This window comes from Taudactylus pleione, unplaced genomic scaffold (assembly GCF_031769625.1).
Source record: "Taudactylus pleione unplaced genomic scaffold, aTauple2 ptg000179l, whole genome shotgun sequence".
Taxonomy (NCBI): Eukaryota; Metazoa; Chordata; class Amphibia; order Anura; family Myobatrachidae; genus Taudactylus; species Taudactylus pleione.
In genome coordinates this window covers 330,434-349,481 of record NW_028284581.1, presented here as the reverse complement: position 1 = coordinate 349,481, position 19,048 = coordinate 330,434, and the positions used below count along the sequence as shown (strand labels likewise).

The window sequence follows — 19,048 nt, the reverse complement described above, 5'->3', positions numbered from 1 at the left end:
GTTAAGCACCCGCCCAGGGGACTTAGGTTTAGGCTGCAGGGAAGGGGGGATTAGGTTTAGGCACTTAAAGTGGGAATTAGGGTTAGGTAATTGGGGGGGAGGTTAGGGTTAGGCACCCCTAAGGGAGGTTTAGGGGGTAGAATTAGGTTAGTATATACTTACCTTTTGCCGATCAGGATTTTCACCCCTGCAGGGACTGCCGCTGTCAGGATTTGCGGCCGGCGGTAAATCATACTGATTCCGTACACAATCTGTCTGACTGTTGATTGGTGGAGTCCAAACTCTTTAGAGATGGTGTTGTAACCTTTTCCAGCCTGATGAGCATCAACAACTCTTCTTCTGAGGTCCTCAGAAATCTCCTTTGTTTGTGGTATAATACACTTCCACACATATGTGCTGTGAACATCAGACTTTGATAGATCCCTGTTCTTTTACAAAGACAGGTTGTCCACTCACACCTGATTGTCATCCCATAGATTGAAAATAACCCTCTTATTTCACTTTCAAAATATCTGCTAAGCCTACAGGTTCAACATACTCATGCCACTCACAGATATGTGATATTGGATAATTTTCCTCAAAAAAAACCAAAAAACGAGCATGTCCTTTTTTTTTCTTTTTTTTGTCTCATTTGTTTGATTTGGTTCTCTTTATCTACTTTTAGGACTTGTGTGAAAATCTGTGGTAGTTTTAGTCCAAATGTCAGGAAAAATATAGAAAACTCTGAAGGTTCATAAACTTTTAAGCACCACTGTAAATGCCAGGTTGCCTGTCAAACAAAATGTACAGTACATGTAGCTGGAGGATGGAACATATGGCATTGCAATAATCAGACATTCAGGCTGTCCTAAATGATTAAGAGCTCAGTACAGCCAGTAGCGAGACATTTCTCAGAATATAGACAAGTTTGTCTAGCTTTAAACATACAGGGCCGGATTATAGGCAGGGCGACAGGGGCGGTCGTCCCTGGGCCCCCACACATAGGGGGCCCCCACACCCTGTCCCCTGCCACTATTACTGAGACCGGCGGAGTACAGCATTTAGCTGTCTCCGCTGCGGTCCTCCATCACTTCAGCCGGGCAGCGCTTGCTGAGCACTTGGGCTCAGAGCGCGGCGCTGCTCCGGCCGGCTGTGCAGTGGGGCTGTACAGCAATGCAGACGTGACATCAGAGGTCACGCTGCGAAGCCCCACGCCAGCCCACCCCCTCAATAGCTGCGTCTGGAGCCCGTGGAGATGAATCGAAGATAGGAGCTGCAGGTGCTGCCTCGGGTTACTGTCTGCTGTTGCTATGTTATTGCCTCGGCCAGGAGGGTGAGTCAATTAATGTTTTTTTTTTTCTTAAAATGTGGTGCTGCTGGTGGGCTGGTTGTGGGGTTGGGGGGGGCACACTGTGTGTGTGTGTGGATATATATAGATATATATATATATACACACACACACATACATATATATATACATACACTCGGATCACTGATAGGGGGCCCCACAAAGTTTGTTGCCCAGGGGCCCCCACAGACCTTAATCCGGCCCTGTAAACATACCATTATTGATCATGTATCAGGAAAACATTAAAGGCGGGGAAAAAAAAAAAAAACTACAATTAAAATCAAAGTGGATTTTTTTTTGTCGGATAAGGTTAAACCCAGAAAGCTTAATGACCAATTGTTCCTAAGTGCTGCAGCCTTTTGCCAATTTTGATGAAAACAATATTGTGAGCTGTAAAGTCGTCAAAATTGACTGGAAATTAATGTCATTGAGGTTAATACCGTTGGAACAAAAACAGGTCCAAATTACATGTTTTTAGCGGGTTTTATAATTTTGAAAGAAATCCAGATCCAAAACCAAATCCAGGAAGAGGAAGATTTAGAACCAAAACACAAGGGTCTGCGCATATCTCTACATTTATTTTAAAACTAGCTGATGTCCCTGGCGTTGCCCGGGTTTAAATCTTCAAGTTATTAAGTTTTATGTGATTTTGTCCAAATCTATCCAGTGGAAGTCCCAGAACAGGCTCCCTGGGTCAAAGTTCTGCACGGCGCACTGCGCCGTGAGGTCCAACCAACCACTCCTTTAGGCATCCCACACCAATTGCCACCCTTCTGTGAAGTTTTTGTCCAAATCCATAAAGTGGAAGGTCCAGAACAGGCTCCCCGGGTCAAAGTTCTGCCCAGCGTACACCAACAGGAGGTCTGACCGGGACCCTAACACCCCCCCCCCCCCAAAAAAAAAAAATACCTGGCCAGGATCCAACTCGACCGCCTCGCGTTGGTTTCATCCCAATCGATGCAGTGGTGTCTGAATGCATAAACAAACAAACAGACCAATGAATTTTATATATAGGATGGTTCTGATGTATTGCATGAATGCTATTATTAAGATTAAATCAGAAAAGAATGTCTCACACCAAAATGTATATTAAAGTGCCCCAGTGCTGTGACTGGGATGCAATCAGGAAGCCGGCTGACGTAAGCCTGACAGCCGGCTTCCCGACTGCATTATCCCGGCGAGGGTTAAATGACAGGCATCTAAATCTAGACACCTGTCATTTTTCCGACGCCGGGCGCCGCGAGCGGGCAGCTGCGGGGAGGGAGGGTTAGGTTTAGGGCTCCCGGGGGGGGTTCTTAGGGTTAGGCACCCCCCGGGAGGGTTATGGTTAGGCTAGGGGGAGGGAGGGTTAGGGTTAGACACCCCCGGGGGGGAGGTTGGGGTTAGACACCTCCCGGGGGACTTAGGTTTAGGCAGCGGGGGAAGGGGGGGGATTAGGGTTAGGCACAGGGGGGGGGGTTTAGGGTTAGGCACCCCTAAGGAGGGTTAGGTTAGTAGATACTTACCTTAGGACAACTGGGATTTCTAGCGCTGCCGGGCTCTGCTGTTTTGTCGGGCTGCCGCTGCCGGGATTCGAACTCCCGGACATGCGGCCGCCGGGATATCATACAGATTCCCTGTGACTGTCTTTGTAAAATAGAATGACAGGTTGCATGAGCACACTTTAGATACTAATGTGAATGATTACAATAAGATGAGCTTACACTTTGTAAACTGATTTGTTTGTGTAGGTAACCCTCTACAAGCCTTCACCTTGTCACAATAGGTAGGTGCACATTCATAGCTGTGGCAAAATGGACATTAAAAACATACCTCTAACATGTCCTGATTTGAGTGGAGCAGGACTTTGTCTTGATTCGAGAGCAGTTATGTCCCGCACTGTTTTGTGGACTTTCAATGCCTGTCTTCTTTTTCTTTAGGTTTATAAGTTCCTTCAAATCAGACATTTTTAGAATTCAAATCAATCCTGGAGATGACCCTATCTTTACAGACATTTTGTAAACCCAAATCAAATCTTAGCGGCCTTGCAGGAATTTATTAAGATTAAATTAATTACTGCACTTGTTGTTTAGTAAAAGCAGCCCTGTTTTTCATATAATACAAGTTTAAAATGTATTCAGAGTGCTACGATTTGGCTAAAAATATTAAGTAAAAGTGATAATGTAAACGCAAATAATGCAAATACCAGTAAAAATGAACTCTCAAAAACGTTGTCATTAGGATATGTTTATAGCTCTTTTTATGCGAGGATGTCTGCAGGTCCGGTTTATCTTGGTGAAGGATTTCAATGTATGCCCTTTGGAGGTGGATATACAGGTGATGTGCCCTAATAGCCAACCTTCCCTAGCTATTACCTTGATGTATCTCTGAATCTGCCTCCCCGCTGGTCTCTTCTTCACTCGTGCGACCACTTCAGGTGACTGCGCTTCCGAACTTCCAATTTCCCGCATCCTTGTAGGAATGTTCTACAGATTTTTAGGGGTATATTTACTAAAGTGCTGGTTTATAAAAATGGAATTGTTGCCCATAGCAACTAATCAGATTTTACGTATTTATCTAGCACCTTCTAGAAAATTATAGCTAGAAACTGATTGGTTGCTATTGCTATGGACAACAACTTCACTTCTATAAACCCACACTTTAGTAAATATATCCTTTAGTCTCATGACCAACCTGAAAAAGTGAATTGTGAACTAAAATGGGAGAAAAAGACAGAGGGAAAACCTAGAGGTAGAAGAGTGGTTAAAAATAAAAGGAAGGATTACTAAGGATTTTAACAATAAACTACTGTATAGATGTCCCCTGCTGCCCTCATGTAATATATAATTTTATATAATACTGTAGGTGTTGAAGGGGTAATGGAGAGGCAGGTACATATGGTGGCAATACTCTTAGATATTTAGATTATTCTTCAGTCACATCACTTTATCCAGTTGAAAACATAAACTTTTCTTCCTTTATGCCAGAGGTTCCCAAATGCACTCCTCAAGGCACCCCGAAGTTCAGGTTTTAGAGATGCCCATGGTTGAGCACAGGAGGTTAAATCAAATTGAGGAAATAATTAAGTCATCTGTGGTCAAGCATGGACATCCTTAAAACCTGGACTGTTAAGGTGCCTGGAGGACAGAGTTTGGGAACCTCTGCATTATGCCCTTCTTATACACACCTTCAATACTCCGCCAAAGCGACACCCAAACATATGTAATACTCTTCAGACACATCTGAAAGATGACAGCATTTGATGGGGGGGGGGGGGGTAGATACCCAACTAAACTTACAGCAGTAAATAACAAAATACGGAAATAATAACAGACATTCTTCACAATACCTACCATAAGGTTAATAGCTAATTACAAATGCACCTGGCTTTTGTAATATGAGACTCCTAACCAGACATTTTCATAAAAAAAAAAAAAAAATAGCGATTTGATGGAGCTGAACATAGAGGTTTGAACCAGTAACTGATTAAGGGAGCGTTTTGGTTGGAAATCTGCTTACTAACACCCCCACCTATCCTCCCACCTTTATAGATTACTTTTCAACTGAGACCAGAATACTTAGGTAAGCTGTTTATGGAGTTCCAATATCTTACTAAAATACGTAAGACAAATATTGGGCAATGTAGAAAATGTGATCAGAACAAGACCACAGTCAGTGTGTGGAGACATTTTCTGATCAGGTTAACACAGTACAATGAAGCTTGTAGTGATCGGCCTACTGTGCACGACTGTGTGACCACGCTGTATGCGGATCCTGATGCCCAACTCCTAGGCCAAGCAGCAAGGGGAACCCATGCATGGCCACCTTTACTCAGCCCATCTCCCTCTCATAAATCCAGGCATCAGCATGTGGAAGATGATGAACAGGCTGCTCAGATAGTTGAACTATCACCGGTTCACAATACCAAAGCAATTTTGCAGAATTACAAAAAATGTTCAGTGCACGTTTCATAGAAATTCAAATAGGAAATCACAAGGTCCTAGATTAGAACAAGGAAATGCACATGTACAAATGGGAAATGACATCAGAAGATTGGAAGATTTGACGTCGTTTCTGTTACTGGTTTAGTCCTTTGCCCTTGATTTTTATTTTTTTTTTCTTGACAAAAAAATCTAACTGAATCCCAAACTAAGAACACAGATTTGTACATCACATTTTGATGTTTGATAACTTCAGCTTGGGTAGCTGGACTCTGTATGTTGGATGTTATACTGCAGGTACAATTGAAAATAAAATATTATAAATATTATTGGTGAACAAGACCTGGTAATAAGCACAATCGTTATTCAGGGATACACGTATTAGTGGTTTACTAAACACTGCTATATATTTCAGAAAGTCATAGGGCAAACTGCTTCAGATTTGGGAGGTACTTATACCTGCATGTGCAATGATTGCTCCACTGTTCTCCGACTATTCCCAATAACAAAAGAACATATAGAATGAGACACTTATAACTACTAATCATTAATAACATTACCATGTTAGACAGAAGAGTTCTAGAGAGGGGTTTCCAAAAGCTTGATTATAGAGTTTGGACAGTCAATGAAGACAGCATAATTAGCACAACCAGCTATAATATGCGTGATACAAAGTGCAGTTCATAATTCCGACATATATATAGGGCCAGTGATCACAGTAAGCCACTAGATACGGCAGTAGGGCTATGCTACATGAGCTGAATGGTTTTATTTCAGATGTGGCTACAATTCCAGAGCATGGGAGCAAGTCTGAGAGAGCGACAGAAGAACCTACCACCAACCCAGATATGTACACATTGGCATTGGTATTCTTTTGCACTGGATACTGCATGTTACAGAGTTTTAATAATTATCCCTATAGATGGACCATGGCACACCACTAACAGTGCATATTTTTCAGATCTCTTAGTTGGTGCACAGGTATGTACTTACCAACACATTTTAAATGATCAGCCAGACTTGTTTAATCCTTGCTGAGCATTCCTAGAGTTATTTGTAAACCTATTCTGCTGGCATCAGTCACCAGACAAAAATAATTTGGTATTCATAGAATTAGATTGCACTCTCCAGAATCCTGTAAGTTAAACTATCTCAGGAATTGTTTCACCTTTGCCAACAGTAGAATATGACTGTTGAAGTAGCCCTAGTTTTTTGTATTCCAAAAAGAAAAATTTCTCTGAAGCACTCATATGAAACTGAGCCCAAGGCAGCAATTGAATGGCTGATGAAAAAACGTATACATTGCACAGATTCTTTGGCTGTGTCTTTAATTGCTCCCATTATTTTGGCTATTCTCTCTGTTGGTCAGGCTAACCACAGTTTTCAACCCATCACCAAACCTAAAAAGGTCCTTATTGTAACCTAAAATTTAGACTATGCTGTAAAAGGAGGGTATTGAGTATTCCTTATGTCTTTATCAATCTCAGGGGTCGATCAAATTAGCCGCAATGATCTCGCTGGTGCGAGTCATCGCGGCAATGGCTGCACTTTGCGGCAGCCCAAATTTGCTGAATTTTGCAACATTCCACGAATTTGGGCTCAGAGCAGGCCGCGAAGGGTGCGAGATGCCAGTCAGTCACCGGCATTTTAACGCCGATGCAACGGCAACTCACACCCTTCCAAGATAATTGGATTGACTGCAAGACATTTTTTCTACATCCTCTAATTCCTCACTTGAGGAATTTAATACTACTGGCCCCTTTAAATCCAGCAGCCAAAACGGCCGAAGATGCTTATTAAAGTTATTCCCTAGAATGCTTAAAGGCCCCCATACATCAGCAATTGATTGCAGCAATCGTGCAATTTGCAATCTATTGTGGCAATTCTGCAATCGGTTGAAAAAGGGAAAGATTTTTATACACAATCAATTGCAAATTGCACGATTGCTGCAATCAATTGCTGATGTATGGGGGCCTTTAGTGAAAATAGGTCTTAAGTGACAAATATATCCTCCATTGCCTTTTCATTCATTTGAACAATTTTGCATAATGTATAGATGGCTTTATCTTTCAGTTTACAGGTAATACAAATGGCTTTGGTAGCATATTCATACAGTGCAGTATCTAATTATTTTTAGATTTGCTCCTTTTTCCCCCATATATTTGTGCAGGTAGTGGGAAAATTAAAAACTCCACTGTCTTTGGCACCACTAAAAACTTCCTCATTTGGTTTCTCCCATTAGACTTCAACCTATCCACTGTGATAGACAATTCCTTGATAGCCTTATTGCATCTCTAGCTTCTCCATCTCTGACCATAAACACCTTTCCTCCATTCCATCAGCCACATTTTACCTTTTGCCACACTCGCACTCCCATCTATATGCACATAGCGGACAGCCAAATACACTCATCCCCATCTACTACTCATCTCTGCTAAACTACTTCCTGATATAACAACTACAAAGTCCTATACTGATCTAGTTGCCTTTTTCTACAAAGCCACCTAGGCAGGCTCAGTCACTATACACAGTTTCCAGCAAACAAAATTTAGTTTCTGGCACACAACACATCCTTTCATCTTAGAAACTGAACCCAAATAGCTTAGACTACTCTGTTCACTGAAGAAACATTGTTTGTGGTGCAGTAATATACAGGCTCCAGTATTGCCGGTAGTCTGTTGTGCTACTGTACTGCACCATCCATGGAAGAAACAAAAAGGCACATTTCAAATGTCAAAATTCTTTCAAGATGGAATGGGTGATGAGAGGGATGGTAGAATAAAACCCAGCTGCACAGCTCTGCCAAAAACTTATTATGTCAAATTAGCATGTTAGAATATACAGTATATTGTTTCAGTATCCAAATCCCAGAGCTAAGACATCTCTTTGGTATGTTGCTACTTGACATCAGGAATAGATTTATATTTTAGTGCACCAATCTGGCACTCTTCCATTTGGTGACTTCACATTCTTGTCTGGGATTAAATCTTACCAAACCTCCTAAATACATTCCTTAAAAAAAAAAAAAAAAAATAGGTCAAATAATTTAGGTTACACATTGGAGCAGGTTTAAATCACCAATTGAAACTACTGCATAAGTCATTTGGGGTGTGTATATTTAGACATAGCATTTAATGACAGCATTGTGTGTGTAAATTGGCCAATTTAACTCATCATGGGTAATTAAAAGTTAGAAAGTTGATGACTAACATCAGAACTTGAATAGTGGGTTTTTCAGTCTACATACAACGGACGTAAAGTGATAATGAGGTGGAACACATTTTACACCAAAGCCACAATTATACAAAAATGTTTGTATGTAATTTACATACTTATTACTCAGGTCATTGAGCTCCATGAGCCTTACCACTACCAGTTTTCATTTTCCCTAGTTGAAATGGAAAATACCAAAAACAGTTGATGTTCAAGTTGTTACCAATTATCTACATCTGCTCAGGACATTGCTACTATAAAATAGATATAAAATGCATACCCGTGTCTTGCCTAACTCATGTTCAGGATAGGCAACTTTGCACACATTATTACATAGCATAATGTACTGCTGCTTAGTACCCCATTGTCTCTTTCCTGTTGCATAAAAACATTTTGACACCCCAGGAAATCTATCGCTGGTAACCTTTAGCCTGTTGCAAATAGAGCAGTAATAAATATCATTGACCAATTACTTTTATGTTTAGACTATTATTTATCCCATAAGGAAACAGAAAAAATGCCCATTACTTATCTATGAACCCTTAGTAGCCTTCATTACCTGTGGGGACAATGAGGTGATAAAAAGTAATAGTACCTGCATTACTAACAAGAGGAGATGGCTCTGCACTCCAGGTTACTACGCCAACAACCCTTATCCTAATCCAACACCGGGGTGCTGCCATTTTGGCATGTATAATTAAGATAAGTCTCATTTATATTCTATGCTTTGAGAAACTGCCAGGTTCCCATTTTGGAATACACAAGTCCATTGTAAACAGTTTTAGATCTGTCATCTTGGTTGACAACCGTGCATTTTCCAGTGTAAAGCTGTCATAAAGACAAAGGACGCATAATAAATGTATTCTATGGAAGCAGTTATTTTTGTGGACTGCACCACTAATCTGCATATTTGCACTGTTAGACACAATCTCAGCAACAGATCTTTGATCTTTTCAGTCTTATAAATTGATGGAATATGTGAGGGCCGTTTAGTATAGTAGTAACCAGGAACATGGTGACAGATAAATCCAGCAGGAGAAAAACACACAACCACAATCTCTTCAGAAATCCTTTATTTAATTTAATAAACTAAATATAAAAAGACAAGATAATGTCTACCACACTATACAGGATATGACTCCATTGCTGAATGTGGAAGCAAAATCCATAATTTTACAAAGTGAAAAAATAAATATCTCTTGGAATATGAGGCTATACATCAATGTGCCATACAAAAGTAGATCCATCTCAAATTCATTTTGACAAAATGTCTGTGCAAAGAAACAAAAATGCATAAGGAACAGATTACTGCTACATTAAGGCAATAAGAAAGGTATATAAAGAACATCTTTCCATAAAGTGACAGTGTAAATTTTCCCAGCTTTTGGGTATTGCACCATAATGGCCACCTATCTACTGTATCGGAGTAGATCAATGTCCAACACTCACTGTGGCAAGAGTCCGGCTCATTAGAAAGGAGTATTTTACCATTTCCAAAGTGATCTTCAGTGAAGACAATACCAGACACACATAGTGAACTTCCTGCAGGACCATAATGCCCAAGATCAACATAAGACAGAGGGTTATGGAGAACATGGTACAAAATAATAAAATACACATTGAAAACACAGAAAAAAAGGTAGCTTGTGATTACTAGTGTATAAACATATGAAGTCTGTAAGAAAGTAAAAAGGACTGGAGGACAAATACTGAATAACAATGGTTTTACCATAACGGCCATTCTAGAGGTGTGACTTAGGTCTAACCTGCCAGCAACCAACATTATGTCCCTTGACCTACTTATGGAATATCTCCCTTTTTTAAAAAAAAAAAGAAAAAATAAATAAATCTAAAAACAAACTAAGAATCATTGGCAGACTAACAACAGCTATAGGAGCTTCTAATACTGTTTAAAGGAGATACAATTCTAAGAATTTAAGAATCAAATAAAAATATTGAAGTAAAGCAATTAAAATCAAAAGAAACATCCCTAAAACAACACTTTACCCTAAAACACAACAATTGCTAAGAACTGAATTGTTACTAGATTGTGTTGAAATTTCAGTCACACGATTATTTGTAACTCATTTTGGCTTATGCACTTCCTCCTAAACTTAGAACCAACTTTACTAAAGGAGAAAGACATATGTAAATTAAAAACTGGCATGTATGTTTAGAGTTTGCACAGATTGTAGCCATATTTACAATGGCAGACATATATGCACATATCTACACCTTTCTTACTAGCAAACATCACTGGTCACCTAAACAGTTACCTGTTCAATAGGAACTAACCTGACATTGCACGGATTTCTAATATATTGATAGGCTGCTATATTGGTTCAGGCCATCACAACGTCTGCCTAGCGTGAGCTTACCTGATAATGGTAAAACCCACCCATTTAAAAACAAAACAGGCTATATGTCAAACACAAGAATTACCATAAGACCCTCTCTAGATTTAGCAGTACAACTGGAACAGATCTGTGCTATATTTAGCTTGAAGAAAATAAAATAGTTTATCATCCTGTTCTGTTTCAATGAACAAAATTTACAAGGCAAACTGAAGTGAAAGAACACATCTCATTGTAGAAGCGGTCTTCTTGCAGATACTGTAGATGCGTTTTATCCTCTTCAACACTCTTTAGTTGTAGCAAAATCAATGGTTGTAGCACTTTGTAATGTAGTTTGTGGCAAATGTACATAGATACACTTTGTGTGTTTTTTTTTTCCATATAAAGTGTCTTAGGCTTCATCTCCTATTCCCCATCCTCTCAAATGACAGTCAGATTTAACAAGCTTGTGTTCGTTGGTAAATAAACGTGCTGAACATGATCCACCAAAGCCCTGCATACAGGACAACACTGTGAAGAAAAAGAAAGAATCTCAGTAGTAGTACGCACTTGGCCTACACTTGTTCTTACTATAGTACAGCTTAGGGGCACAACACATTTTTCTAAAGCATACTACTACAAATTCTCCATGTGTTTGAACATGAATTTGCAGCTTTGCTCATCACTTCATTGATTATGAAGACACGTTGGGCCTGATTCAGTAAGGATCGCTATTGTGAGCGCAATACCGATACGCACGCAGTCTCACTGTGAAGATATGCTAATGATTGCAATCGCAATGCTGTCGCAACCTAACATAAGGACGCCCACTTTACCTTACACACACACATCCGTAATACTTAGCAAGTCTGCGAAACCATCAAGTAACATCGGAGCCTCATGCACACTACTTGCACAAGGTCTGTGCTTACTCAGGAGTTGCTAACCTCAACGCACACGGTGAAAGGCCAAGCTGCGTATGGCAACGTAGTGGCTAATTTATGCACGCCCCTGCAACGGCGTTCAAATGCACTGGCACACCTGCATTTCGACGATCACCCCCCCCCCCACACCTCCAAAAGGTACTTCCTCTCTATTACTCTGCGATGGGTCTGCATAGTCACTGAGATCGCAGTCCCGAACACAGTGGAGTGTTCACGCACTGCATGTATACGCATGGGTAGAACACAACAATTGTCCAATTGCATGCGTAATCCCAGTTGCGATCGGTAGTGAATCAGGCCCATTGTCAAGTATAGCAAGAATCAGCCATTTTATGTTATCCTATCCAATACAAAAGCATTTCCAAGGAGAGTGAGGTCTAAGTAACATATCGCAGTTACCATAGAAACATTTAAAAAGGTATTACTTTTCATATTATACTTAAGTGTTATGACAAGTGATCAAATATACCAACCACTTAGATATGGATGTGTAGATTTGCATATTTCTGTTGTACACACTGGAGTTTTGCATTTTTATTGTAAGTACAAAACGCATTAATGTTTATAGATACCTCCCAACATTTAGACAAAATAAGCCCTGCCCACCTAAACTATGCACTATTCAGCCAGAAACGCCTATTTTCCATCAAATCTTATCTCCTTTTGGGGTCTGCAAATCAGATTGGAAGTACTGTGTGCGTAATCTGTAGTAAAAAAACCATTTAACTGTATACATGTCTGACAAGACATTATGTTCAAGCCAAAAACCATATGTCATAGCACTTATACCATTCTCTCAATGTAACGCATGATATTTAACAAGCAACTTAAATAAAAACAATGTACATAAAATAGAATTGTGTGTTTGGTTTCATTTGTTAAAATTATTTTTACTTTCATTTTTGATTACATGCACTGAACATGCATTAGAAAAGCATCATGTTAACACCAGTGTGTATTTACGGGTTGGGTATGAAATCCCGGCTGCCGGGATGCCGCTGGTCAGAATACAGACAGCTGCATCCCGACAGCCAGAATCCCGACACCCATAGGAGGTCACGGTAAGTATTTTTCTAACCCCTACCCTATCCCACCCCGATGCCTAACTCTAACCTCCCCCCTTAGTGTCTAAACCAAACCTGCCCCCCTAATGCCTAAACCTAACCCTCCCCTACCCGCACCCTAATCATAACACTCCATACCTGGTGCCTAACCCTAACCCAGCTACCTAACCCTAACCTCCCCCTAACACCCAGATACTTACCTTCGGGATGCCGGCGGTCGGGATACTGGTGCCAGGATTCCGGCTACATCCCGTATTTACCTTACACAGCAGTTTTAATCCTTTTAGACAACAGCATGCGATAGGGATATTATAGTCTATCGTATAGAAGTGATATGCTAACTCTGGGCCTGATTCAGACCCGCTCGCGAGCGCTGAGCGCTCGCAAGTGGGTCCATGGTGCCCTAGTGCGCATGACGGAGGGAGCTCCGTCGTGCGCAAGCGCGAGACCCGAATAACGACGGGGTAGCCGTCGTTATGGGTCTCGCACCAAAGGGGGCGTGCTGTCGATGGTGAGTGACAGCACGCCCCCTTTGGTGGGCGTGCCAGGGTCGTGGCTACCAGACGGAGGCGTTCACATGGGAACGCTCTGACAGACCCAAAATTACTCCAGGGCTTGCGGTCACCGAGACCCTACCGCAGGGTCTCGTCGCAAGCCCGATGGTCGCGATGGTCTTGACCATCGCGACCATCATCATGGATGCTCACATAAGCTGTGGGTGGTAACCCACAGCTATGCGAGTGTCCAAAAGGCCGCTTTGAAAAAAAAAAAAAAAACCACACGCCCTGATTCAGAGCGGGCGCTCGTTCAGAGCGTCCGGCTCTGAATCAGGCCCTCTGTCTGCACAGGAAGTATAAAGATGCCGTGATGGATCAGCAGGACTTCTGCCATATCCATATCAAAAAGTTAACGACCACTTCAACTACTCCCAGGTTAGGTAGCCTACCAATGGTACCAACCTTTTAACAATACCACATTAAAATAACTTATACTAAATGAAAACCTTTACAAATAATTTAATAGTTAATGCTTTCTTACGATTTTCTAAAACGTCAAAAGGACGAAGTCTTTCATCATGGTTCTTTAAAATTAAGTATGCAAATGAAGTGGAGAACAGGATGTTCAGGCTCTACTTTAAAGTTAACCATTAATCTGCTCCTTGGATTATACATGCAAGATTGTTCCAGAACGTTTAGATTTTCAGCTATTATCCGATTTCCCTTACTAATATATATTTGAACATTCTATAGATCTTACAGCATGAAATGACAAAGCTGGTTATAACAAAACCAAATGACCCTTAAAAAGTAGTAGTTACCTGTAATTGGGTGGCACATCCCTCACAGCACACCATATGCCCACACGGGCAGAAAGCAGAATTGATTTCTTTGTTACAGCACAACATGCACAGCATTGCCTCTTCCAGTTTCCTCAGCCTATCCTGCAGTGCCCTTGTTTGCTGGCAGCCAAGGCTCTCACAGCTGTTACAGTTCAGAGTACTTTCAGACGTCTTCAGAGGGGAGCTCTGCCCGCTGTGGTCACTCCTCAGATCCATAATGCCGGCATTGTACAATGTTCTCCTTGCATGATCGTAAGCCTCCTTTGATGTCCTTCTGATATCAAACACATACTTCTTACCGACATTAATATCATCATTCAGGAAGAGCGATGCCAGGTGTCCTTTAAGATCTCTGCTGTATTGCATCATAACAGCATTCGTAACTGTATCACATCTTAAACAAAGAGAAACAAGAAGAGGGAGCCATAAGGCATAGTGTGTCAGCAAATTCCACAGGTACTGTAGACTAAGGGGCTGATTCAGATGAGAAAGTAAAAAACAAACCATGTTGCACTGCAGGTGGGGCAGATTTAAATGTGCAGATAAATGTATATTTGGGAGGAGCATGTCCTAGCGGGAAGCAATCGGGGAGCCGACTGCCTAAATACCGGCAGCCGACTTCCCGACTATCATATCCCGGCAAGGGTGAAATGCCGGGCGTCTAGATGTAGACGCCTGCATTTCCCCGACGCCGGGAGACCGGCGCCCCGATCGTAGTGATGCCATGCGGCCGGCGGTATTTCATACCCATTCCGTCCTAGCAGACCTCTAAATTACAGTGTAAAAATAAAGCTGTTCGATATTTACAAAAAGCAGCCAGTATTTACCCTGTAATCAGAAAACAAAATGTAATTGTGCCCCTCGCTGTGCAGCATGGTTAGTCTAGGTGCAGGAGCTGCTCCTTTGTTTGCTTTGCTCCCTACTCTCAATCATCCCCTAAACCCATAAAAATGTGTTAGGCCTAGCAGTCTCTTGGGAAAGGCTATATTTAATCTACGATTAACAAACAAGAGATTGCAGGCAGGGTCTGTCTGTCTGTTATTACCCAGTTTTGTTCTATTAATGTTTCCAATTGTGAAGCGCAACGGAAAATGTTGCGCTACATAAGAAACTTAACTTAATTATTAATTCCTATTTATTTATTATGTAATTGTTAACTTATATAACATTATCAATGTACAAAGTATGTAATCATTTGGTAGTAATTATCTACGATTGCAATTAAGGGTCTGATGCTGAGTTGTACGCTGCAGCTGTGCTAAAAAATGCAAAAAGCAGCCAGTAATAAGATGCCATCTGCCGTCTAGTCCGGAGACACAGCCACCTGATCACCTGGTGAACATTGGTCATCTGAGTAGCCTATAGGTTACGCAGGATGGCCGTATGTTTCACGCTGCCAGGGCCAGTGATGCCGCATCCAAGGACGCAGCAGCTGGCTTCGGCAAGTCCAGAAGATGGGGCAAACACTCCCTCATTTTCTGGGACACTGGCTGTCACTGCCACCTTCCCAGTCCCTAAACGGCTGCAGCAGGTCAGTCATGATGTGGCTAAGAGGGCACTGCGAACACCATGGCAGGCACATATCTGCACACGTGTGGTACAGATCCTGCGCATGCCCAGAATGCCAAACATCATAGTTGTATGTAACCAGACGGTTTACTTACAACTCTGAATCAGGCTCCAAGTTAACATTTGTTAAAATGTATAAAAATAAATTAATAAAAAAAAAACAAAAAAAAAAACAGTATGGGGTAGATGTACTAAGCTCTGTAAAGTGATAATATAGAGAGAGTGATAAACCACCATTCAGCTCCTGTCATTTTTCAAACACAGCTTGTATAACATGTCAGTTAGGAGCTGAGTGGCTGGTAGTTTATCACTGTCCAATTTATCACTCTCTAGAGCTTTGTACATGTGCCCCAGTGTGTTACCATGGTTGGCTTGCCGGGCATACTAACCTGTAGAATGCATGCGTTTCAGTTATCGCCCTGTATAGTCCGCTGGCTGCTCTGGTGCTGACCACTTTAAAGAGAAGGACCAAACTATTTGCAGACTCCTTTGTTATCGTCAAGTACACATTCTTCCCTGATTGAGTTGCCATTTGTATAATTGGATAGGTAATCCTAATAGATATGAACAAAAATAAATATACATCACCTAGCAGAAATGTACACATCACTTCACGAGGCAGTAGCATGTTCTACCACCAAGAATTCAGCTCTATAAGTTCTGGGCCAGTGTATTACTTTGCTTTCCCAGACATGGCTACCGGGACACATCCAGAGGTATCTTGCATCTTTCAGCCCCTGGCAGTTGTTGCCCACTCGGATTTCTCATTACAACACAAAAGTAATTTTCTATTACCTATTAAATTCCATCATTCACAAGTCTGCGATGGCATACAATTTGGGGGAAAAAAATAACTAGGTTCTTTTGGGTAAAATTACAAGTTTGGCAGCATTCCATTAAGTGGAAAGTGAAAGAATAGAGATTATAAAAAAGAAAAATAGAGTACATGGTGCTTTTGAATGCACTTCCAAGAAAAATCAAATTTATATTTATATTCTTAAATGCTAAAAAACAAAATCACATCACAGAAATTATGGTGATTAATAATGAAAAACTACTACACTTCCAATTGGACACAACGGATTGTACTGTATGCCCAGGTCACTTAGAGCGCAATTCAATTGTTTTATCGCGCCGGCTCTCACATCCTAAAGCGACGGGAGACTGCGGGTTGATATTAGATTGCTATCTTCCTGTCAGTTGCGCACAAAGAGGTCAGATTTAGCTACGTAAATGGGCTACACCCGACCAAAGTGCTGGGCACGATCACGAAAAGTGCCACCTGGGTCGCTTTTCACGCATTTCAACTGGCCACTCCCAGGGTGGGTGTGAGCTGAAATGCCGGCGCTGGCAGCTGTTCGCGCCCGACGGGTGCAACATTTGAATAGCTCAGTCGGGTGCGAAGGGGGCCACAAACAACTGAATTCCGCCTTTAATGTCTAATACAAACAAGTCAAAGTTAAACAGTATATTAAAAAATAATGTAGCTAGCAGAGCCAAAACATACTATAAAAACAAAACTTTCAAGAACTGTACCCTTTTCTCAGTATGTATAAACAGAGACTTAAGGCGTCAGTAACTGTACTGTTCTGTCCTCAAATAAACCAAAACAGGAAGCATTTAATATATACATACACACGCACACATATTTACTCCTTTTATTTTTAACAACCCACAAATGCCAGGTGGAAGTTAGGAACAATAATACAGTGTTCTTCCAAGGGCAATACATAATAACTACCTATTAATTTGGCTGAAGTCTTCTCTGCAGATGGATACACCTTCAGGGCCGATGCCGATTACAAGCTTTTGTCCCTCTGCATCTCTCACAGAATGCCACTCTACCCCATAGTTCTCTTGCGTGGATACAATCTGAAGAACCTGGTATTCCCCAGAGGCCTGGCTGAGTCCTTCCAAACTCTTATGCTTTTTAATAATACTGTAATGATACAAATGTAGACAGGGAGTTTAGTCTGTACTCACACACATGCAGTAAGCTTAATGGCAAAAACTGTTGTTTACTAGTTAAAGTAAGACGTAACCATGTTGAGGCTTGCTGACAATGTAAGATGAAATGATAACTAATCTATGCGTGCAGATTAGCTATATAAAAGCAGCATATATTGTGCATTTTCTATTAATCTTCTCATGGATGGCCTACACTCTTACAGTGCACAGCATGAAAGTATTGCTATAGCATAATCTTATTACTGCAACAAGAGATTTTGCTAAGTAGATAAACTAGAAATGTAGACACCATTTACATTCCATATGCACATTATTCCTAATCCATTTTATTTATTTTTGTAACAGTATTAACAGTAAAATAAAATAAGACGACTGCAAATGGTTATCAATAGAGTAAACCAGAAGTGTGCAATACAAACTGAGGAGCTAATATGGACCCTAGTATTAACTTCACTGGACAAGATCATGGCCAGAGACGTAGCTTTTGACAATTATTAAAAACAAACAAAAAAAAATGTTTACCATTCAAGTCACTAAGCCTTCTACCTGCAAGTGTGGTCATCAGAACTCTGTAGTTTCCTCATTTGAAGTGATTATAAAATAAGTAATGACATAATGGAATAAGGTAACTAGATACTAAATAAAAACCTTCAAAAAATAGTTAAAATTGCAGATACTTGGAACATATTTACTATTGGGTGGTTTGTCAAAGCTGCCAATGATCAATGGCTTTAACCTATAGTTTTAAAGCAGCAACAGAAATAAATGCTATACCTGGCTGGTTTGCCGCTTTAAATCTATCGGTCAATGTCCTCGATCATTGGTGTCTTTGACAAATCACCCAATAGTAAATATATCCCTTAGTGACAGATTACCACTTAATTTCCCTTAGGTCATCTAATTGTATACTACAAATATGGGGTGTGTGTTCCTTAGGAATGAGACTTCCAGCTCTAAGAGGGTGTTACCTAAGGATGATTCTCACCATAGTACTAGGTCATAAAAATAAATAGGATGTGCACTGTGTTTACTGCTTACTGTACACATCGTCCGCTCCAGTTTTCCACACCCGTGTTTAGGGTGGCTATTTGTACAGAATACATTTCCTAAACAAATACATTCTGCAAGGCAATGTCTTAAAGCGGATGTAAGTTATGTAATTAGAACTAGGACAGAACAACTTGTCTAAATTTAACTACCTGCCTACACCTTCCAGGATTAGATTCATGTCAGGTTTATAATTCAATCACAACATACTTATTACAGCCTGAAGTAACAGAATAAGTAAATATTATCTTGTAACAGAGACTAAGAACATTATAATGTGTGTGCTCTGTGGATATGTGCTAGAAACACCCAGACTTATATTTA

The 19,048-nt window shown here is 40.8% G+C and overlaps 1 protein-coding gene across 1 annotated transcript in view; it reads right to left on the bottom strand.

Moving 5' to 3' along the window:
* Nucleotides 1–9,518: 9,518 nt before the first annotated feature.
* The window catches only part of MYLIP (myosin regulatory light chain interacting protein), a 29,225-nt gene continuing 19,695 nt past the window's right edge, over nt 9,519–19,048 (bottom strand). The window contains exons 4-7 of the mRNA XM_088475829.1: nt 17,451–17,648; nt 16,099–16,263; nt 14,120–14,534; nt 9,519–11,324 (exon numbers count right to left, since the gene is read on the bottom strand). Coding sequence (XP_088331955.1) covers nt 11,235–11,324; nt 14,120–14,534; nt 16,099–16,263; nt 17,451–17,648 — 868 coding nt within the window. The 3' untranslated portion in view covers nt 9,519–11,234. The remainder of the gene's footprint in view (nt 11,325–14,119; nt 14,535–16,098; nt 16,264–17,450; nt 17,649–19,048) is intronic.